Here is a 23479-nt window from a genome sequence, read left to right as displayed (position 1 = left end):
TTTACTTATTAAAAAAGAAAAATATTTTAAAAGTAAGTCTTCTAGTGAAAACACTGAGTAGGCTTCATAATACAACTTGCTGATTATTCTTAGAAATATCACACCTTGTTTAATTTTTATTTATAATGTATAATAAATAGAAATTGGCCCAGAACAAAATATTCTACCTAATTAAGAGGTAATATTACAGCTAATCACCCTTATGAGGTATTCTCACTTTACAAACGAAACTTTAAAAACTTATGCTTAACCCCAGTCTGTCCTCTCGGACTCAAATTATAAGATATCTAAAAAAATAAGATAGTATGTTAGAAATGCTTAACGGGGACTGGAGTGTACAGCTCAATGGCAGAGAGCGAGCTAAGCAAATCACAAGCAAGGCCCTGGGATCAGCTCCCAGAGCCAAAACAAATACATCAAATAAAATGATTCATTGCCTTTTTTTTTTTTTTTTTAATTGCTGGTGCTAGGGATTGAACCCAGGGGCATTCTACTTCAGAGCTACATCCCCAGCCCTAATTTTTTTTTTTCTTTATTTTAAAACAGGGTCTCACTAAGTTGTGGAAGGCCTAAGTAGCTAAGTAGCTGAGGCCTGCTGCAAACCTCAGATCCTCCTGTTTCAGACTCCCAAGTACTGGGATTATAAACGCAAGCCACTATACGTGGCTTCGATTCACTATTTTATTTATTTATTTATTTATTTATTTATTTATTTACTTACTTACTTACTTACTTATTTGTGGGTCTGAGGATGGAACCCAGGGGCATTCTACTTCCAAGCTACACCCCCTATCCTATTTTTTATTCTTTACTTTGAAACAGGGCCTCACTAAGTTGCGGAGGGCCTCACTAAGTAGCTGAGGCTGGCCACAAACCACAATCCCCTAAGCTCAGCCTCCTGAATACTAGGATTACAAGCCTGCTCCACCACACCCGGCTGATTCACAATTTTTTTAACCCAAGCTCCTAAGAGATCAAACTTCTTTTTGTGTGTGTGTGGTACTAGGGATGGAACCCAGGGGCATTCTACCTCTGAGCTACACCCCCCAGCCCTATTTTTATTCTTTATTTTGAAACAGGGTCTCACTGAGTTGTGAAGGGCCTCACTAAGTAGCTGAGGCTGTCCTTGAACCCTGATCCTCCTGTCTCAGTCTCCCAAATGCTGAAATTACAAGCATACACCATCGCGCCCAGCTCAAGAGATTAAACTTCTCATAAAGAGAGAGACCAATGCAATTTTTATGTATGTATGTATGTGGTACTAGAGATTGGACCGAGGGGATTTTTCTACCTCTAAGCTATACCCCCAGCCCTATTTTTTTATTATTTATTGTGAAACAGGGTCTAAGTGGCAGAGAACCTCACTTAAGTAGCTGAGACTGGCCGTGAATCTGTGATCCTCCTGTCTCAGCCTCCCAATTACTATAAGCGTGTGTCAGTCACCACACTTAGCTAACATTTATTTTTTAATTCCAGGAGGAAAGATAACTCATGCTCCAATGCTCAGATAATTTGGGACAATGACTGAATACTAGCAAAAAGCTTCTCTTACATAAACCAAGATGCGTGATATTTCAGTGGGTGAAAGATTTTAGATACGAATATGCTCAGAGAAACCTAGCTGGAAACAATCTTTACCTCGTAGGAACAGGGACCTCAGTCAGCCCGGAGAGGAGAACGGCCGGAGCCAGTCTCACAAAAGCAATTATAGGTCTTTCCAAAAAGCCTGCTTCTCCCACCAGAACATTGGATGCCTCGGCTCCCGTAGGGATTTTCCTCATGAAATTCATGTCAACCTATTGACAAATCAGTCATCATTAAAAATATATTGTGCATGGCATTTATAAGACTAGAGAGAGATAGGAAAGAAAATGCCTTCTAAGAATACTATTTGCTAGTCAAAACTTGTGATCTAAAAGATGCGTAAATGCCAAATATGAAGAATGGAGCAGACAAAAAATACAAAAAAGCAAGCAAGATATATTTATCAATACTATTATTTTAACTGTTACAACCTTGACTACTTCAGAGATCTAGTTATCAAACATAAACTTGGGAAATTTTTCAATGAATATAGCACCATTCATTAAAAACTAAGGACATATAGTTCACAATGATTCATGAAATTATACACAGTGCTAAAACATTCATTTTATATTTTTTATTACTTAATCTTAGAGGTGAATTAGTCCCTTTATATTTTTACAGGTACCCCTTTAAAAAAAAAAAAAGACTAACTTTCCCCAGTATTTTCATTAAATGGAAAATCACTGCCATTGTTTGTAACTAAAATCCACAGCCTTTCATTGGTTTGGACGCATAATTCCTTCAATAAGTAAAATTTAGTTGCCTGTGTATAATTACAAGGAAAGGTTACAAACATGATATAAAGTATGTGAACTTCTTTATTGTACACAGTGTCACACAAGTCACTAAACAACCACTTACAGGGCTATCTATTAAAAATAAAAGCAGCACTTACAGCGGACCTCTTGAGTCCCACACCCAGTGTGCCACAACTACAGTGCCAGGAGGCAGGCTCCTGCCCAACAGGAGACAACGAGGTGTACAAAGGACAGGCCAATAAAAAAAAGTAAAACTGTGATAAGGGAACAAAAATAAACGGCAACTGCCATGTCTAGAGGAGATCTAGAATGCAAATTACGTTAATTTAGTCACATAACAAGAGGAAATGCAATTTGGCTATAAACACTTCTCCCTGAAATGAAATACTACAGCACCAGTAAAAATAAGACCACACTAGAAAAACTGAAAGCACTAACAGCCTTTCTGTCCAACCAAAGGCCCCAGGGCAAGGCTTTGTATTTAATTTGGGGTATGCTGCTCAGCAGAGCTATAATGCCAAGCATTTAGGCTTCTGCAAAATGTCACTTGCTGACTCTGCATGGCAGACTAAAAGGCTTTAAAAAAAAAAAAAACTGAACTGTGCTTGACATAATCACAATTCATACAAAGCTATACACTAGATGCAAAAAATATTAAAGTATCAGCGGTATCCTGTAGCAATTATTGCTAAGAATTGTAATGGTTCCATGCAATCAATTGCTCCTAAGAAAGACTCATGAGGAACACTTTAAATTCAGTTGTCATTTGAGCTTAGTTTTTTTGCTCTGTTCTTTTAAAATGTTTTTTTTCCTGTTTCAACAAAAAAACTCATTTAGCAAAATTTAAAAAAAATAAATCACAGCTGTGATCATGTTCTTTTCAAACCCGTGTCTCTACCTACCCACAGGGCGTTCTAGAGCCCTGACACCATAGGACATAATTCTGGGACTGCACTAGAGTCCAGTAAGCGTAAGCCTCGCGCTGTAACTCATTCCCAGAACTGACCTTTCCAGTGGTGGAAGCTCTAGAGCAAGGGCTGCAGCTTCACAGTACGGATGGGTAGGTGGAGATGAAATACCACCTTATTCAGGGCTTTTGTTTTTAGAATTGCTAAACTAATAAGCATGAGTTACTAGGATATTTGGAGAAAACATTTCTCGCCATTTCTGACCTCAAGTTAACACATCGCAAGCACCATGTGCAGGTGTGTAAACACCAGTCTACTAAGAAATTACTACAGTGTGTGTTAATGAAACCACAGATCGCTAGTAACTCTCTGGGTGGGAATGACTGTAAAATGTTATAATTACGGATAGATTTACCTTGCTGAAGTCAACAGTACTATTTTCTCTGCTTCCTCCACTTCCATTACCTTTAATTTCTCCACTTTTACTATTGTCCAAGTTTCCTGGAGCAGACTGTGGGGAGGCCAAAATGCCTGTATTTCAGAAAAAACACAATTCCAAATTAGTAACGAGAAACTTCTCTTTGCAGCCTAGCTCTGCTCATATCCTGGGAGTGATGGTGTATTATAAAAAGCAAATGTGCAAGGTAAAAAAAAAAAGTGCCACGTGTTAGTACCATAACAGCAAGACCAGAACACCATTTTAAGCAATGGCAAAACTACATATTTTAGTATTATAACTAGGATTTACAAAAATGGTGGCCATTCAGGAGGCAAGAAGTGAGGCAGTGAGGAGCCACAGAAGACAGAGACACCAGTCTGATGACCTCTACAAGTGCTCAGGGCATGTACTCAGAGGACTCTAACATGCACACAAATGACTGCCTGGCGATGCCTAACCCACCGGGCATGCTCACACCAGTAACAATAGGATTCTCTAACGAACTGCAAGCCTAACTCATAAATATTAAGAGCTACTAAATGCTGTTTGAACCTATAATCTTTTATAACCTTTAACAGTTTCCTCAAGAACTTTTGCCTTCAGTTGTACTTATATCTGTAACACCTGCCATCATTTTTTTAAGGTTAATTATCTTTATTACAGTCTACCTTTTTTTAAATTTTTATTGGTGCATTATATTCATACATCATATTGGGGTAAAAAACTTATGTGTACATACATGTACACATCACTGATCTAACCCCTACCCAATTCTCACCCCATTCCTCCTTCCTTTGCTTGGCTTAGTAAATATAACTTTAAAATATTAGCATGGTTTATACAATGTAAGTGCAAAGATTAAAGGTTTCATAATCAAAGCTATTTGTAAAAACACATTCTTGTCACCTTGCACCAGCTGATCAAGTAAGTCACTCAACCTCTACAGTTCGAACGAACCTATACAATTAACTTGTTTGGGTTAGAAATGATAGCTATGTGGATTATAAATGATATATTCAATTCAAGTGACATTTTTCAGCAACCTTTCACAACAATAAAATAACCTAAAAACACTGCTTAGTGTGGGACAATTCCTGATTACCACTATGAATTCTACAAAAGCTGTAAATCTCAAAAATTTAAAATTCAACTACATTACAAAGAGTTCTGCCATTAAGTATGTGTCATTTTTTAAGCTACCAAAAAGTTGAGTCCAAGAACAAAATCTAGTTAGTTCTAAAAACACTGAAAATCATGAGGAAAAAGGTACTAAAATACAATCAAAGTGACTTTTTGTTTGACCTCCAAATAATCTAGTGAGCACAGAATTCAGTTAAGAGTTTTTTGGCTGGAGCCTGTAACCTCTGACGTTGATGCCAGTCATGAATCCCCTCAGCACATGACATGTATGTGATGCATCAATGAGAACTTTTATTTTTTTACAACACAACAAATTTAAACTAATGCATATTTGGGTCTAAACTAATGCATATTTGAGTGATCATAAATTCAGTGACAGAGGATCTCAGTGATAGCCAAGTCTCTGCTGAATATATAAACTAGGATATTGCTGTGACTTAAAAATCTTAGTAAAGATAAACAATTCTGAAATAAAAACTACTTATATGGCCAGATACAGAATGTGCCCTGAAGCCAGGCATGGTGGTGCACACTTGTAATCCCAGCATTCGGGAGGCTGAGACAGGAGGCTCACGGTTAGAGGCCAGCCTCAGCTACTTAGTGAGCCCTTTGCAACTCAGTGAGACCCTGTTTCAAAAGAAAGAATACAAAACAGGGCTGGGGGTGTCACTCAAGGTAGAATGCCTCTGGATTCCACCCCCAGTACCCCCCCCCAAAAAAAATAATGTCCCCTGAAGAGCTCATATGGACCCGCTGTAGTGGATTTACTGGGTGGTAACCTGGTGCTGTCTGGGGCACGGCCTGAGGGATGACTGTTCTTGTGAATTCCACCCCCTTGCTCCCTTGTTCTCCTGCTTCTGGCTTTCAGAAAAGGGCAGAGCCTTGGTCTCTGCCTCTTTTCTTGCCCTGAGATCCGGAGATTGAACTCAAAATCTTTAAAGACTGTAAGCAAACGAACCTTCCTTCCTTTGACCTGTGCGGCCAGTCATTCTGCGTTACAGCAATGAGACTGATGCTGAGACACACTCATGCTTCACAGGTTAGCCGAGCATGGGGAGCTCAGAAAGCATCCTCTACTCTGACCTTCGTGCCTCCGCTTCCACAATAGTTTCTCTTCTTTGCCAAGGCAGGGAGGCTTAAGCAGCCTTTTTCACAAGAAAAAGCTTCTTCTCGCTCAAGAAAACCAGGAGAAGCATCACTGAGACTCCCTGAGAATTAGACTTCTCCCCAGTAACACGCCTCCCATCTGTGGAATTCCTTCCTAACCTCAGCGAAGTGGAAGCTGTTGGCTCATCTGTAAAACCAGGCTCAACTGCTGGTGGTCAGAATTAAGTAAGTCATCAAAAGGCAATGCGCTCTAGCGCATTAACAAGCAATTCAGGAGAAGTATATTTCTTTGTTTTAAAAATCAAAATCAAAATCAGGTATACATATTATATAGACAAAATCACTGAGATTTACAAATCACACTATTAAATCTAGTATTTCCACTTACATTTTTAATATCACGTGGCCAATTAGGGAAAGGTAGAGCCACGAAAGAACAGTTTTCTGTGGCAGCAAGTTGGAGGCAGAGGCAGAGCAGTGGCCCAGGGCAAGCGAGGCCCTGGGCACAGCCAGCAGTGTGGAGACTCCCTTCGCTGTCACAACTGGACGGTGCTGCTGGCAGCCGGCGCAGAGGCCAGAGAAGAGCTCCTGCTAAATGTCCTACGAAGCACAGGCCTGTCTCTCCCACCAAACTACCCAGCAAAGAATTAGCCAAAAATGTCAACAGTGCCAAGGCCAAGCTAGATAGAGCTAGACCTGCAGACCTGCTCCTGGTACCAGTCCTCTGTAACTGCCAATCTTTTACACACAGCCTTTAAAATGGCAATTATGAACTTTTTTTTGCCTTGAAAAAAATTCCCTTTTCCCTCCACTTTAATTTTTTCTCTTCAGAAAAGCTCATAAATATCACTGCAAATCCACAGAGTAGGCTTGTGTGTCTCAATTTTCAGCTAATTGTTATCTTTATTCCATTACCATAGCCTAATAAGCCACTGTTAAACTCTATGTCTTTTCTTCTGGCATAAGATTTTTTACTCCTATATTATTTGTAACATGAAAGCTGATAAAATAATAAGCACCCAGCATTACCAATCAATATGACATTGGTAAAACCCAATGAAAGTTTGAAATCATTTTTGTTTAAGAATAAAAGAGAAAACTTTGCTAGTGCTTCCTAATTAGAAATGCTGAGTATCCAGGCACAGTGGCACAGGCCTGTAACCCAAGCACTTGGGAGGCCGATGCAGGAGGATGGGAGGCTTGAGGCCAAGCTCAGCAAGCAGTGACGCCCTCAGGGACTAGTGAGATCCACATCATAGGAAGGATTGAAGGTACAGCTCAGAGAAAGAGCGACCTTGGACTCAGTGGCCAGGCCCATTACACGAGAGTGCCAGTCGACTCCAAAGGATCCTCCTGGGCTGGGCCCCTCGATGTCCAACTCCCTCCTTAGAAAGTAAGTTTTTCATCAACTACCAAAATCCACAACGAAATACTACGCTATAGGTTGTGTTGCAGGTAGACCCGAGTCCAAAACGCCCTGCTTTGCTCATTAGCAACATGATCGTGATAATGCGAAGTTTTTCTTCATTATTCAAGTAAGAATACCAACTTCATCAAATTGTTATAAAAATTAAATATATGTTATCTGAAAAGCACTTATCGCTTAAACTACAAAACAATGACAATTATATCTACAATCATAGCTAATGTTACGATGATTTAACCACATTGATCCCAGTTGTACTTTTAAATGACACGCAGATACATATATGAGCTTTGATTAAACATGCTTAGTGCTATGTCTGGATGAACGCAACAGAAGCAGAATTTTTGCCAGCGCTGGTTGGAACACAAGGGTCAGTAGTCACAGAACATAGGCTGATACTAGTTATGACCCAGGAAAAGTTGAGTCCCAGTTTTTGAAAATGGGTGTGTCTACCTCACTTAACACAAATCTGCAGACACACAGAATAGAATAAGTCAGTGAGCTATCACTAAAGTATTGGCTATTATCCGTATATTAGAGAAATCTGATACTTAGGAGAAAAAAAGAGGCAGGAGGATCACAAGTTAGAGGCCAGCCTGGGTAACTTAGCAAGAATCTCTCTCAAAGTAAATCTAAAAGGGAGTGTTGGGGATGTAGCTCAGTGGTAATCTGCTAACATGCATTAGGCCCTGGGGTTCAATAGGAGGAAGAAGGAAGGAAGGAAGGAAGGAAGGAAGGAAGGAAGGGAGGAAGGAAGGAAGGGAGGGAGACAGACAGAAGAGAGAGAGGGAGAAAGGGAAATGTTAATGTACATCACTGATACTTTGTTGATATATAAGTAAAAAAATAGTCACCAAAGACTACTTTTCTGTTGAGTGTGTCGGCACATGCCTGTAATCCCAATTCTTAGGCTGAGATGGGAGGATCATAGGTTCAAGACTCTCAGCAATTTAGTCAGACCCTGTTTCAAAATTAAAAAATGTTTTAAAGGGCTGAGAATGTAGCTACAAGATAGAATGGACTAGGGTTAAATCTATACTGCCAGAAACCAAAAGAATACTTCCTTAATACAAACTAGGTGGAAAGATATATGCATGTAAATATTCATATATCAATGTATATGGAAGAAACAAAAATCACCATAATTTATAGCCCTTAAATATGATAAGCTATAAAATTTTTGCCTACTAAGAAATAATTCTACTTCACTTAAAAAATTTATCCTGGCTATGACTATAGAAACTCTGGCACTAAAAAATTTCAAGAGTACTATGAATTAAAGCTAGATATGGGCTGGGTGCAGTAATGAATGCCTGTAATCCCAGTACTTGGGAGGCTGACACAGGAGGACCACAAATTCCAGGCTATCCTCAGCAACTTAGTGAGGCCTTATTTCAAAAGTAAAAATAAAATAGGGCCGGGGTATAACTCAGAGTTAGCACACCCCTGGATTTAATCCCCAGGACCACACACACACACACACACACACACACACACACACACACACAGAAAAAGTAGATATGGTGCTGAATAAAGGATTACTAAACTCTATTCCAAAACACAGTAGACTTGAAATAGCAATTCCAGGCAGTCATTATTACAGGGCGTGGTAGCTCACACTTGTAATCCCCAGAGGATCCAGGTTCGCGGCCAGCCTTAGTTACTTAGCAAGGCCCACGGCAACTCAGTGAGACAGGGAGACCCTGCTTCAAAATAAAGAATAAAATAAGGCTGGGGGTGTTGCTTGGAAGTAGAATGCCCCTGGGTTCCATCCCCAGTACCACAAAAAAAAAAAGAGAGAGAGAGAGAGAGAGAGAAAGAACATCAATTTTCTCAGAAGCAAAACAAAAGAACATGAGATCCTATCTCTGTTGGGAGGGCTGAAATGCACTATGGTCTTTGGAGAAAAGTATTAAGCAGGTAAAAAGGCACATCATATGTGTGTGTGTGTGTGTGTGTGTGTGTGTGTGTGTGTGTGTGTGTGTTCACTCATGAGTGAACAGCACAAAGAGGTCACCATTCTAGAAATAATCATGGCAGATAATTTTTTTTTGGGGGGTGGTACTGGGGTTCCTGGAAGCCCTTCTACCTCCGGGCTACACTCCCAGGCCTATTTTTACATTTTTATATGGAAACAGGGTCTCCTAAGCCAGCGCCCGCGACTGGCTTCGAACCTCCGCGATCCTCCTGTCTCTGCCTCCCAAGCGCGGGGATTACAAGCGTGCGCCACCACGCCCGGCGATAAATTATTTTTAAAAAGGTTGATGCTTTCTAAACTATTCATATGCCTTAGTCTCTAAAGTTTCATCGGCAACTTCAGGAGGGCTTAAATTATGTATAGTCTTCTTTGTGGTCTCTCTAGAAGTGCATTCTGCGACCCTTCATCCCTGCCCGCCATCGCTAGGAAGAAGCGGCACCATGCACAAGTCGCCATGACCGCCAAGCGCCCCGGGCTCGTGCGGGCATTCCCAGTGCGTGATGGGCGAAGCGCCAGCCACAGGGAGAGGGGCAGTTGCCTGGGGTCGAGCCAACTTTCTGCTCCTGCTCCTGGCCTTCCGGCGCCTCTACGTCCTCCTCGGGCGGATGGATTACTACTGTGGGGATGTCGTCGCTGGCAGGCGACACCAGCAGCTCCGGGGCCTGCAGCCGACTCTGCCGGGAGCTTCTGGCGGCCGGGCAGCAGGTGCCCGGGCTGGCGGGAGGGCTGTGCGCAGGGGTGGGCACTGGGGTGGGACACCGGGAGCCCGCGAGGCTTCCACCTCTTGAAGAAGGAAGAAGATGACCGAGAAGAGAGAGGGGCGATTCTCCTCGCAACGAGAGGTGTGAGGCAGAGAGACCTGTTCGCAGAGAGAGGCGGGAGGCTGAAAGACCTTCCCCTGAGATAAAACAGATGAATGAGAACGGATGAAGTTTGCTACAAAAGGCAAACAGAGAAATAGAAACTCACTTACATCCAAAGTCACAAGTGGCAAAGGCCCCAAATTTCAAATTCATGCTGCTGTGAGGGTTAGCATGTCAATCAGATTTTAGGGTCACTGAAAAGTTATTTTAACTGTAATTAGTTCCTTTAATGTATATTTTTTTAAAAAGTTAATGATAAATGGTAGGTGACAGTATTGTTAGAAATTAGAATGAGCAATTTTTTGGCATTTTAAAAAAAAGACAGAATTACTGTTTAAATAAGTAATAGATGGCAAGTGATACTATTGAAATAATCTAAGAGATAAAACCCAAACCAAGACTAACCAGCATTGATACTTAATATTTAGTGCATACTTCCCATAGTGTAATAATTATATAACAGTTCACGTTATCACAAGTCGTCACGACAGTGCACATCTTTAATCGTGGTCCTCAGGAGGCCGAGACAGGAGGATCGCAGATTGAGGCTACTTCTGGAAATGTAGTGAAAATCTCAGCTATTTTGGCAAGACCCCATTTCAAAATATTTAAAACATTTTTAAAAAGGCTAGGGTGTAGAACTCTGAGTTAGAATGTTCCCTGGGTTCAATCCTCACTAAAATAAATAAACAACTATATATAAAACTATATATAAAACTATATAAAAATAAATAACTATATATATATATACATACATACACACACACATATATATAAACAAATCAGGGCTTGATCGTGCTCTTAAGTAAAAACAAAAGATAAATTTTTTAAAAGAATTATACTGCCAATTTTAAAGAATATATATTACTGAGCTATCTAAAGATATTTATTAATATATGAGCTATCTAAAGATATTTATTAATAAATGTTCTATAATGTTCCTTGTTTCTTTTTTTTCTTTTTTTTCTTTTTTTTCTTTCTTTTTTTTTGGTGGTACTGGGGTTCCTGGAAGCCCTTCTACCTCTGGGCTACACTCTCAGACCTATTTTATATTTTGAAACAGGGTCTCTTAAGCCAGCGCAGCTGGCTTCGAATCTGCGCGATCCTCCTGTCTCCGCCTCCCAAGCACAGGGATTACAAGCGTGCGCCACCACACCCGGCGTTCCTTGTTTCTAATATAGCTTTTTTTTGGGGGGGGGGCACAGTACTGGTGATTGAACTCAAGGGCTTTCTATCTCAGAGCTAGAACCTCAGCTCTATTTTTTATTCTTTATTTTGAAATAGGATTTTGCTAAGCTGCAGAGGGCCTCATTATGTAGCTGAGGTTGGCCAAGAACCTGCAATCTTCCTGTCTCAGTCTTCCAAGAACTGGGATTACAAGCATGTGCCACTGTGCCTGGCTAGCAGATCCAATTTAACAAATACATATAATATTTGAATTAACTAGATAAAAGTAAAGCATTTTATCAACAACAGCAGTAAGATAGTATGTCTAGAATATTTCTTTTTGTGTGTGTGTGGTACTGAGGGTAGAACCCAGGGGCTTTCTATCTCTGGGCTATACTCCCAGACCTATTTTATACTTTATTTGGAAACAGGATATCATTAAGTTGCTGAGAGCCTCACTAAGTAGCTGAGGCTGGCTTCAAACCTGTGTGATCCTCCTATCTCAGCCTCCCAAGCGCGGGGATTACAAGTGTGCGCCACCACGCCTGGCTAGGTCTAGAATATTTCAAAATGTCATGCATATTTTACTTAAAACATCTTTTATTTCTATTAAATATATCTGAAAATAACAATTCTTTTTTTAAGAATAAAATGTAAGAAATACAACAACCAATTCCATATGACCTAAGCAATCAAAGCCACATGCTCTAAATACCAGAAATATTAAATGTAAAGATTAACCTTTTATAAACACCATTTCATTAGAAAAATAAGTCACATGCAGAAAAACAAGTATAAAAACAACAAAATAACAATGATAAAATGGCATTAAAAAGAAAATAGCCATGGTCTTATAACTAAAAGTAATCAAGTTACAATTGAAGAATAATCAGAAACAATTGGAAAATAATCAGAAGTATGAGGAATAAGATGAAATAGGCCAGGTGCGCTGGTGTACACCTGGAATCCCAGTACTTGGGAGGCTAAGAAAGGAGATCAGGAGGATGGCAGGTTCGAGACTGGCCTCAGCAACCTAGACTCTTAACAACCTAGCAAGAGAGCCAAAACAAAACACAAAAAGGGCTGAGAGTGTAGATGAGAAGTAGAAGACCCCTGGGTTCAATTCCCAGCACAAAAGGGAAGAAAAAAGGGACTTAATAGGGTCCCTCTGAGTTAACAAATTAATTTCGCAAATGTACAGAATATCTAATATATGAAAGATGAAAAAGAAAGGTAAACTATGCCACACACAGCTTGCTTTTAAATTAAATTTAGGTCCAAAGACTTTTATTTTCCCTGAAGGTTCCTTAACTAACAGGCATGACTTTAAAAAGTTACTAAAAGTTTTACTATCCAACAATCAGCTTAAGTAGCTTATGGCAGACTACAGAAGATGTGCTATCTACTTCAGACATACTATGCTCTATCACCTATGGCTATTTGCCTGTCCAAGACATAAAACCCACACTACTGTTTCAGGGACCGAGAGGATAAGCAGGAAGACGCTGCCCCACACACCACGGGTCCCTGTGGTCCTTGGTAACGGTGGGTAACAGCAACAGTTGGAGTGGTACTGAAGCTCTTGGCTACTCTAGTCCTTGATGCCGGGTTCCCGAGTCCCTGTCATCACCATCCTCTTTGAGAGCCAAAATAGCACCTAGCACTGGGTCTCTGTACTTCAGAGAGAAGAAAATGAGCAACAGCAAATCCTGGAGTAGGCCACAGCAGCCCAGACAATATAGCACATTCCAGAGGGATAAATATATTAGGGAAAAAAAATAAAAAAGACTACTAACAAGTATAAAGGTTCAAAGTCAAGATTTACAATTTTTAAAAGATTACACTACAATTAGAGAAGCTGGGATACAGCGCAGTGGCAAAGAGCCCGGTTTGCAGGTACAGCGCTCTGAGCAAGTTTGATCTCCAGTTCCAAAAAGAAAAGAAAAAAAAAAAACCCTCTCTGAAAAATAAAAAGCTAAAAACTATAATTAAAGATTGTAATTTATGCCTCTTTTATCAATCATACAACAAGAAACCTTGAACAGAAACAAAAAGCAAGAAGAGATAAATCAGGGCAAGGAATAGTGTTAACATTTAAGTATTACTCAAAGAATTAGTTCATAGCATTTAAACAGAATGAATCCTTCATGTTTCATCCACGTGATTTCTACAGATGACTGTATCATGTTTTAAAGAAAGCCATTTTAGAAAGGACATTTTTAAAAGGCACAAATAACAACACCATACTTAAAAGACAGCAAAAGACTGTACAATGACCTACACAGTCACGTTGTGGAAAGAGCTTTCTTTCCCCTACTAGTTACTGCACACGCCGGAACACTGTTAGGAGTGCTACCAAAACTGGACGCCACAACTTATCTCACCGTTCCTCTCAAGAAAGTGGGGGTCAGAATGTTTCTTGCCTATATCCGCAAATGATCGGACCAGGGGGATGCGGCTGGCGAATCTCTTCTCGTTCTGATGATGGTGCCTCTTGAGGAGAGCTTCTCGCACATTCTCTCGTATGGACTCGTCTAACTGGCCAGAGGCTATCATGTTGTCTAGTACCATATCTAGTCAAAAGGAAGAAATACCAGGTGTGCTCGTTAAACACCAAAATGACTGCAATACAGAACTAAACAAACACTAAATAAAACAAAACGTAGACACTTAAATTTTTTTAGAAAGCACTCCCATCTCTTAATATTGAGCAATGTATGCATAAAGACTCAGCCATCCCACAAAGATGAGTAAGTTACGAGGACCCTTATTTTACTAAATACCATCATTTGTAAATTAGCTTACGGTCTGGTGGTGTGTGCCTATAATCCCAGTACTTGGGAGGCTGAGACAGGAGGATTTCCAAGCTCCAGACCAGCTGCAGCAACCTGGCAAGACCCTGCTTCAAAACAAAAATTAAAAAGGTCTAAGGTGCCGCTCAAAGGCAAAACACCCCTGGATTAAATCCCCAGTACAAAAAAAAAAAAAAAAAAAAAAAAAAGAAGCAGCCGCTGTTATACAGTAATAGTCTTCCTGTGGTGGAAACTGCTAGTCTGTAGGGAAGCAATACGTTTTATTACTGAGTAACACTGGTTTTCTACAGTGTGAAGGTATGTGGTTCATCTCCTAGGTCCTATCAACTATTCATAGATTCCCAGAGTTAAGACAAGGGTCCAGGAGGTGGGGGGCAGGAGGGGAGGAACTAGAAAAATCCAAGGGGCAGCAACAGGCTCAAGTGCAATGGGGGGCACTGAATAAAGATAAGGCGGCGGGAGGGGGAGCGCCCAGGGAGCACGAGTAATTTATTTTCTCTGAAGAAGTAGCAGTAAGCCATGGAGTTTAGGAGTCCGCCAAGGAGATGAAGAGCTGGACCCGTTCATTCAGCTGCTCCTTGACTCTGTACAGAGCGTTCACCATGTAATGGGAATACAGGTGTTAAGGAGGCAGGGCAAGTTTCTACTCCCACTCTTCTGAGGTATAAAAACCAATGAGCAAGTAAGCTGCTGGGCTATCGTAAAGGGGTCGGTTCCGGGCAGAGAATGACCCAGGTGAGAGCGATTTTAGCGAGAGCCCCACGGCCAGAGCATGCTCCCTCCTCCACACTCTCTCCACCTCTCGTCTCCATCATGCACCTGCTGAGGCTCAGGCCACCACCACTTCCTGCTTAGGCTTTGCCAGGAGACTAACGGGACCATCTGCTTCTAACCAGCTCCTAATCCACAGCCATCTGATGATGTTGCCAGAATCCCCTTCCTGAAGTTGCCTCAAGGTCACACTGCTGCCCAACTTGAATCTCACAGAGACCACCACGATGTCTACCGCAAAGAAATGCCAGTGTAAATCAAGGCTGGTCACAATCTGCCCTCAACTCATTTCCCCAACACACCTCCCACGACTACCCAGGACGTGTGCAACTGACTTCCTGGGGGTCGTGCGTGTCTGCACTTCTCTGGTCTGTTCTTTGTGCTGTCTCTTCCTTACAGGTTTGGGGTTTTTATGTTTTTGTTTTTGTGTGTGGTACTGGAGATAGAACCCAGGAGCATTCTCCCTCCAAGCTATACCCTCAGCCTGATTTTTTTTTTTATTCTTTATTTTGAGGCAGGTCTCACTGAGTTGCAAAGGCCCTCACTAAGTAGCTGAGGCTGTCTGCAAACCGCGATCCTCCTGCCTCAGCCTCCCGAATGCTGTGTGCGCCACCACGCCCGGCTGTATGTGCTCAAATTCTATTGAATACGCTATACAGTTAATGTTCTTGAAGAATCTTCTTCACATGCCCTGGTCTAAAAGAACAAGGAAAAAACTCTCTTCTCTGAATTATCAGAGCACAGACTCCATATCTGCTTATGGCCCTAGTTGCTCTTTTCCCAATACTATGATTATGCGTGTCTAATTAAATCACCTGGTCTCAAACCTTATCAAAGACACAAAGCGCCTATCTCGCACTGTGTGTCTATTCTGCCGACCACCCTGCAGGCCAGCACGCAGCTGCTCTAGCGGCTCATCAACACTCTGGGCACCCCGAAGCACCTGCGATCTCGTCTAGAGTGCTGGCTCTCATGTCCAGCATGACCGTCCCGTTGAGGATGCAGCTCCGGAGTTCAAACAGACTGTGCAGAGACAGCGTCGCCACGTAGGGCTTGCTCCAGCGGTCACCTCCATCCTCGACGTCCTCTTCGAACTTCAGCCATCTGAAAGAATGACGTGTAAAAACACTTTAGAGTGAGCACTCCATGTGCTTATTTTCTTTTTTCCTTTCCTTTTCATTCCCTTCCCTTCCCCTACCTACCTACCTACCTTCCTTCCTTCCTCCCTCCCTTTCTTTCTTTCTTTTTTTGCGGTACAAGGGATTGACCCCAGGGCATTCTATCTCCGAGCTACACCCCCAGCCCTATGGTTTATTCTTTATCCAGCCCTATGGTTTCTTCTTTATTTTGAAACAAGGTCTCACTGAGTTGTGGAGGGCCTCACTGAGTAGCTCAGGCTGGCCGCAAACCTGGCTCCTCCTGTTTTAGCCTCCCAAGTACTGGGATTACAAGCCTGCGTCACCTCGCCCAGCTCACGTGTTTATTTTAATGTGTTAAACATACACTTGGTTTTTGTTTTATTTTTAGAAAAAAAGAAACAAAACCACTATCAGAACGAAAATGTCATTACAAGTACATTTTCACAAACTAGGCCGATGATACACAGTAAATCTGCAGTGTCCACAGCCACACTTACTATTATAGTTATTGCAATAATAAGCCTATAAAAAACAAAGTATGGAACCTCGACAATCATAATTTTTTATGTTTAATAATAAAGGATTAAGGAAACAATTTGTTTGTGTGTGTGTGGTGGTGGTACTGGGGTTCCTGGAAACCTTTCTACCTCCAGGCTATGCTCCCAGACCTATTTTATATTTTTATTTGGAAACGGTCTCTTAAGCCAGCGTGGCTGGCTTTGAACCAGCGCAATCCTCCTGTCTCCGCCTCCCAAGCATGGGGCTTACAAGCGTGCACCACCATGCCCCACAGGAAACAAATTGAAGAATAAAATGAAATAAGAATAAAATTTTCAGGCACTGGCAAGGTAAATAAATGCTAAATACTAGTTGGCTTTTAAAGCACCAGGTAGCCAGGTGTGGTGGCGCACGCTTGTAATCCCCACGCTTGGGAGGCTGAGACAGGAGGATCGCACAGGTTCGAAGTCAGCCTCGGCTACTTAGTGAGGCTCTCAGCAACTTAGAGAGGCCCTGTTTCCAAATAAAATATAAAAAAGGTCTGGGAGTATAGCCCGGAGGTAGAAAGCCCCTGGGTTCCACCCCAGTACCATAAAAAAAAAAAAAAACCTGTTCCTTAACTTACTTCTTTATAATTATATTCATTGAATAAATGACGAAACTTTTAAAAAAGCAAAAGAAAAGAACAAGAGATGAGCAGTATTACCTGGCAGTTTCTTTCCATTCATATTCCTCTCCGTCTCTGTAGCACAGCTCGTCCATTTCCGTGAAGAGGTCATGGGGAATATGTTCTTCATCGTCATCTTCAGTGCCAAGAATAAACTGAACTCTCTGAGACGGTGTGTCTTGACAAAACAAAATGGAAATATACTTAGTTTCCCTCAATTCATTTAAAGACAAAGTCACAGTTTTGGAAGGGAAACACTTTTGTTACAAACAAATATATTACATAAAAACTTTTGTTAAAAAAAAACAGCAGCACAAAAAAAAGCATCATTCTATGTTAAAAATAAAGAATTCAGGCCGGGCATGGTGGCGCACGCTTGTAATCCCCGCGCTTGGGAGGCAGAAATTCAAAGCCAGACTTAGCTGGCTTAAGAGACCCTGTTTCCACATAAAAATATAAAAAATAGGTCTGGGAGTTTAGCCCAGAGGTAGAAGGGTTCCATCCCCAGTAACACACACACACACACACACACACAATAATAAAATAATAATAAAATAATTCAAGCCTTTATCAAAGATCAACTGGTTATAGCCATGAGGCTTTGTTTCTGAGTCTGTTATTCTGCTCCACTGCTCTGCATGTCTGTTTTATGCCGATACCATGCTTTTGTGTTACTATCACTTAGAGTTCTATTTTGCTATAATAAATTACCACAAACTTGATGCTTTAAATAGCAGAAATTTATTCTCTTACAGTACTGCAGTCCAAAATGAGTCCTAACATCATTGCTGGCTGGGCTGGCTCCTTCTGGAGGCTCTAGGCGAAATTCTATTCCCTAAGCTCCTCTAGATGTAAAGGTGCCCCTCTGCCTTGCATCTTACAAACACTTGCTGTTTCTGTTTCTTCTACTTCCTACCTGCTATGCTGACCTCTAACTTAATAACCCAGTGATTATATCAGGCCTACCTGCATAATCCAGAATAATGTCCCCATTTCAGAATCCTTAACCCCATGTGCAAAGCCCCTTTTATCATATAAAGCAGTATTTATAGGTTAGAGAGATTAAGGCACAGGTATTTTGAGGCCATTATTCAGAATATCTGTCGCACATTTGCCTTTTTATAAATACTGCCAAATAAGAGCCAGGCGTGGTGGCGCAAGCTTGTTATCCCAGTACTTGGGAGGCTGAGACAGGAGGATCATGCAGGATGGAAGTCAGCCTCAGCTACTCAGTGAGGCTCTCAGCAACCCTGTTTCCAAAATAAAATATAAAATAGGTCTGGGAGTATAGCCTGGAGATAGAAGGCCCCTGGGTTTCACCTCCAGTACCACCAAAAAAAGGTAATTCCAAGTAATATTTATTTTTATTTTGCTCAGTACGTCTGTGAGTTCACCTTCACAGGAAATATTTTGTCTGTTCTTCCAGTTGCTTGTGACATCTCAGTCCAATGAATCACCAAGCTTCGCCTCCTCTTAACGTTTCTAAGTCAAGACTGTATTATGTTTCTTTCTTACATGCTTTCTTTGAATTCACCCCTTATAACATCTGGTAGTAAAGTCACTGCAAAAATGTTTTAGAATACAAATCCAATTACTGTAGTAGCCTTTAGTAAACTCCTGGGAGAGCGGGGAGGACACTGATTCCATCCCATCCCCGAGGACCTTGCACTTCTTGCACCGAGCTATCTGCCCAGACTGGTAGTTATATTCTTAAAGGGATGGGTCCACTTCATCTAAATTATCCGTTTTGTGGGCAAAAGATATTCATAATGTTTCCCATTAGCCTGTCAGGAGGGTCTGCTCTGAAAATTTCTGCTACTGATTGCTTAGGGTTTTTTTCCCCTCCCCTGGATCAGACTGACCATATATTTATCAATTCTACTAATATTTAAAAGAATGAGATTTTGCTCTGGCTGATTCTTGTCCTTGTTTTTCTCACTTTTATTTTATTCATTTCTTTTTTTTTTTTTTATTGGTACACTGTATTCATACATCATAATGGGATTAAAAAAAAAACTTTTGTAGACATACATGCACACATCGCCCAGTTAGCCCCTACCCGATCCCCACCCCGTTCCCTCCCCATCCCTCCTTCCCATTCTTGGCTTAGTGGTTGACATCTAGTATTATAGTAATTTATCAAAAATTAAAAATGATAATCTCACATAACAGTTTCATTTGTCTGATACCAAGCTTTTGATGACTTAAAGATAACATTTCAATATTTCTTTTTGCTTTCTTTCTTAGAGAATATTTTTTCTTTTATTTTTAGGTGAAACTATCATACATTTATTTATTTTTCAGAAAAAAATCTATCCTAATATGTAATATGGATTCTAGATACCCAAAACAATCTTGAAAAAGAACAAAGCTAAAAGATATTTTTTTTCTGATTTCAAACCATATAAAGCTACAATAATTGAAACAGTGTAGTACTGTTATAAAGGCAGATATATAAACCATTGGAGTTAAATAAAAGCCTAGAGCTAAATTCTTCCATATATTGTCAAGTTACTTTTGACAAGGTTTCCACAAACATTTGGTGGAGGAAATAATAATCTTTTAACTAAATATTGTTGAAAAATAATAATTACATGAAAAATAAAATTGGACCCTTACCTAACACCATATACAAATATTAACTCCAAATAGATAATAAAAGACCTAAATATAAATCTTAAGACTATAAACTTTTAAAAGAAAATCTGGGTCATAAAACCTCACAATACTGAAATTGGCAGTGATTTCTTGGATATGATTTTAATGGCACAGGCAACAGAAAAGTAAACAAACTCCCTAAGATTGTATATCCAAAGACAATGTAAACAGAGTTAAAAGTTACTGGTAGAATGGGATAAAATATTTCCAAATGCTATATCTGATGGTATATTAATATTCCAAATAGAAATCCTAGAAATTAGCAACAATAAAAGCAAATAATACAATTTAGAAATAGGTAAAAGACTAACATAAATAATGAATCTCCACAGATAACTAATCTTAGTTGTCTGTTGGATGGAAAATCTTGTTTCTCTGGTTCTAGTGTATGTTACCTATTTCTTCTTTGTAGTTAATCTCTTTGAGTATTTTCTCTAGCGCTGGTTTTGAAGACATAAATTCCTTCAGTTTCTGTTTGTCGTGGAAGCTTCTTATTTCTCCATCTAATTTGATAGAAAGTTTTGCTGGGTAGGAAATTTTTGGCTGGAAGTTGTTTTCTTTCAGAGTTTAGAATATGTTACTGCAAGCCCTTCTGGCTCTCATGACTTGGTTTGGGAAGTCTGGAGTGATTCTAATTGGTTTGCCTCTGAATGTCAGTTGGCCCTTTGTTTTTGTTGCCTTTAAGATTCTCTGCTTGGCTTCCACATTGGTCATTTTGACAATTATGTGGCGTGGGGATCCTCTTCTCCGATCCTGTCTAAAGGGAGTTCTATAAGTTTCCTGGACCTGTGTATCGACCTCTTGCTCTATGTTTGGAAAATTTTCTGCTATTACTTCCTTGAAGAGATTGTTGATCCCTTTGGTTTCACCTTCTTTTCCCTCCTCTATTCCAATTATTCTTAGGTTAGCTCTCTTAAAATGGACCCATATTTCTTCAATGTCAGATTTCTGCTGTCGGATATTTTTTTCTAGATTAGAAACTATGCGTTCATTTTTGGATTGATCATCTTCTAAGAGCAAGATTCTATTCTCCATGTGGTCTAATCGGTTGTTTATACTTTGAATTGAGGCCTTTACTTCATTGATTGCATCCTTTATCTCTTTTTGGCTCTCTCTGAATTCTTTTCGAAACACCTCTATTATTTCTACAGTTATTTTCCTGATTTGATCTTCTAGTTCTGATGTTGTGGGGTTGTGGGCATTCATTGCTCCATTGTTATTCCTCTTTCCCATAATTTCGGAAGTTTGTGCCTTCTCTGGGTTCTTCCCTGGGTCACTTCGACTTCACTTAAGGTGCTCTGGATCTCGAGTCTGTGGTATCCCAGTCCCCACTACTCCTTTACTGGGTTGTATCGCAAAGTCTTAGACCCAGGGAGTCAATCGAGGCTGCTTTAGACCATGGGGGGGTGCCAGGTTGGGCGTTCTCCTATGGTGTGATATCTCTGCCACCGCCACTCCCCCACTGGGTCATGTCCCTGGGAGTGCAGTACTGGGATTTCTCCTCTAGGGGCCGCAATTTGACTCACTGTTGTTGAGTGCACTGATGGAGCTGTAGTGGACTCGGTGAATTCGCTGCTGCTGCCGCAGGTGGCAATATGGCACCACTGCCACGCCCTCAGCTTGGGGCTGGTGTATTTCTTCTCTGTTTTTGAGCTCTGCTCTGAGTCCCTGAAGGTTGTGCTGAGCCCGGCACCTGGGAGCTTTAGACGCTCCCTTGCCGAAAAATCTGCCGAGTTCCGCCCGGGTGATCAGCAGCCGCTCACCTCGGCTCGCTGTATGCCGCTCCTTTCTGGAGCCTGGTGGGCTGTTGAGTGTGTTGGTCTGGTGCCGTCCGGTGAGCTTGCTGCTGCCATCGGCAGTAAGGCGCTGCTGCTGTGTCCTCGGCTGTGAGGCCGGCGTATCTCCTCTGTGGCTCTGAGCTCCGATCTGAGTCCCTCTCCTCTCTGGGGCTTGGTGCTGCAAGGGAAGATAGCGCCCGTGCCGCTCTGTGCCACAGGTCCAGCCGCAGCACTGCAGTCTGGTTTCTTTCTGGTGTCTTGTTTTTCCAGCCCTCTTTTTCTCTGTCCCTTGTATTTACATTTTTTGTTTCTCTGTTGATAGTGTTTTCTGGCTATGAAAGGCGCTGGCTATGAAAGACTGGTTGTTAGCGGGGCTCGTAAGCGCCGCTTTTCTCCGTCGCCATCTTCCCGGAAGTCCTATTTTATTCATTTCTGCTTTGACTTTGTTTCCTTTTCCTTATTTGGGGTTTAATTTGCTTTTTCCCTTAGTTTCCTAAGTTAAAAGCCTAAATACTGATGTTTGCTTTTCTTTTTTAATAGAAACATTAAATGGCACATATTTGCCTCTAAGTACCTCTGTATCTGCATCTGACAAATTTTAAAATACAGACAAGCCCTCACTCTCTGCACAGTTCCGTCCTGCATGAAAACCGTGCTGCGAGACCATCACAGTTACTTGCCTGGACTGTGTTTTCATCTTCCTTCACTGAGTTCAAACTATTTTCTAATTTCTATTATGATTACTTCTTTAATCCATGCCTACTGAGCGTTGGCCCGGCTTCGCTCAGGTTCCCCTCCCTGTGTTGTGGCCGGGAAACTGCTTCTAGGCCATAAACTCAGGCAATCATAGGACTTATCCTCACTTGCTTCTCTTCCTCTATGACAGTCCTGTGCTACCCATTACCCAACATCTGGAACATCTGGTTTATATATTTTATCCAGTTTCAAACTACTTAAAATGGGAAGGAAGGTTCAAATTTCAGTTATAAAACAAATAAATTCTGAGGACCTAAGGTGCAATATGACAACTACAGTTCATAAAAATATACTGCATACTTGAAATGTTACGAAAGCAGACACTGGGCGTTCTTACCATATACAAAAAAAAAAAAGCAATTATGTGACATGATGGGTTAGTAATTAACTTCATCATGGCAATTATCTCAGTGTGTACAATACTGTATTGCATATCTTAAACATGCACAGTTTTTCTCAGTTATACCTCAGTAAAGCTGGGAGGCATTGGAAAAATAACACAGTAACCCAAAACAACAAAAGGTCAAATTAAAAATTTAAAAACTGGCTGGGCGTGGTGGTGAACGCTTGTAATCCCAGTACTTGAGAAGCTGAGACAGGAGGATTGCACAGGTTCAAAGCCAGCCTCAGATACCTAGTAAGACCCTGTTTCCAAAAAACATAGAAAATAGGTCTGGGAGTGTAGCCCGAAGGTAGAAAGCCTCTGGGTTCCATCCCCAGCACCACAAACAACAAACAAACATAAAAATTAAAATAAAAAAACTAGATGGGCATGGTGGTACATGCCTGTAATCCCAGCATTTGGGAGTCTGAGACAGGAGGATCATGGTCCACCACGGCCAGCTTCAGCTACTTAGGTGAAGCCCTTTGCAACTCAGTGAGACTCTGTTTCAAAATAAAGAATAAAAAAGTAGGGCTGGGGGTGTAGCTCGGAGGTAGAATGCCCCTGGGTTCTATCCCCAGACCCACACCAAAAAATAAAATAAAATAAAATAAAATGGGAGGGGAAAGGCAATCTCTGCTCCT

The 23479-nt window shown here is 41.0% G+C and overlaps 1 protein-coding gene across 14 annotated transcripts in view; it reads right to left on the bottom strand.

Annotated features, from left to right (window-relative positions):
- The window catches only part of SLC4A7 (solute carrier family 4 member 7), a gene marked incomplete at both ends in the record, with an annotated part of 104111 nt that overhangs the window by 43289 nt on the left and 37343 nt on the right, over positions 1 to 23479 (bottom strand). For 3 of the 14 annotated variants that reach the window (XM_080715933.1, XM_080715935.1, XM_080715936.1), the window contains 5 exons: positions 1639 to 1796; positions 3669 to 3784; positions 13758 to 13946; positions 15901 to 16061; positions 17301 to 17439. In XM_080715933.1, coding sequence (XP_080572059.1) covers positions 1639 to 1796; positions 3669 to 3784; positions 13758 to 13946; positions 15901 to 16061; positions 17301 to 17439 — 763 coding nt within the window. Of the gene's footprint in view, positions 1 to 1638; positions 1797 to 2482; positions 2543 to 3668; positions 3785 to 9863; positions 10242 to 13757; positions 13947 to 15900; positions 16062 to 17300; positions 17440 to 23479 lie in introns of all 14 variants that reach the window. The other 11 variants (XM_080715931.1, XM_080715940.1, XM_080715937.1 and 8 more) reach the window with 7 other exon arrangements.

Source organism: Muscardinus avellanarius, assembly GCF_963383645.1.
Source record: "Muscardinus avellanarius genome assembly, chromosome: 18".
Lineage (NCBI taxonomy): Eukaryota > Metazoa > Chordata > Mammalia > Rodentia > Gliridae > Muscardinus > Muscardinus avellanarius.
Note: the sequence above shows the minus strand (reverse complement) of the source record. Positions and strands in the feature narration are given on the sequence as shown.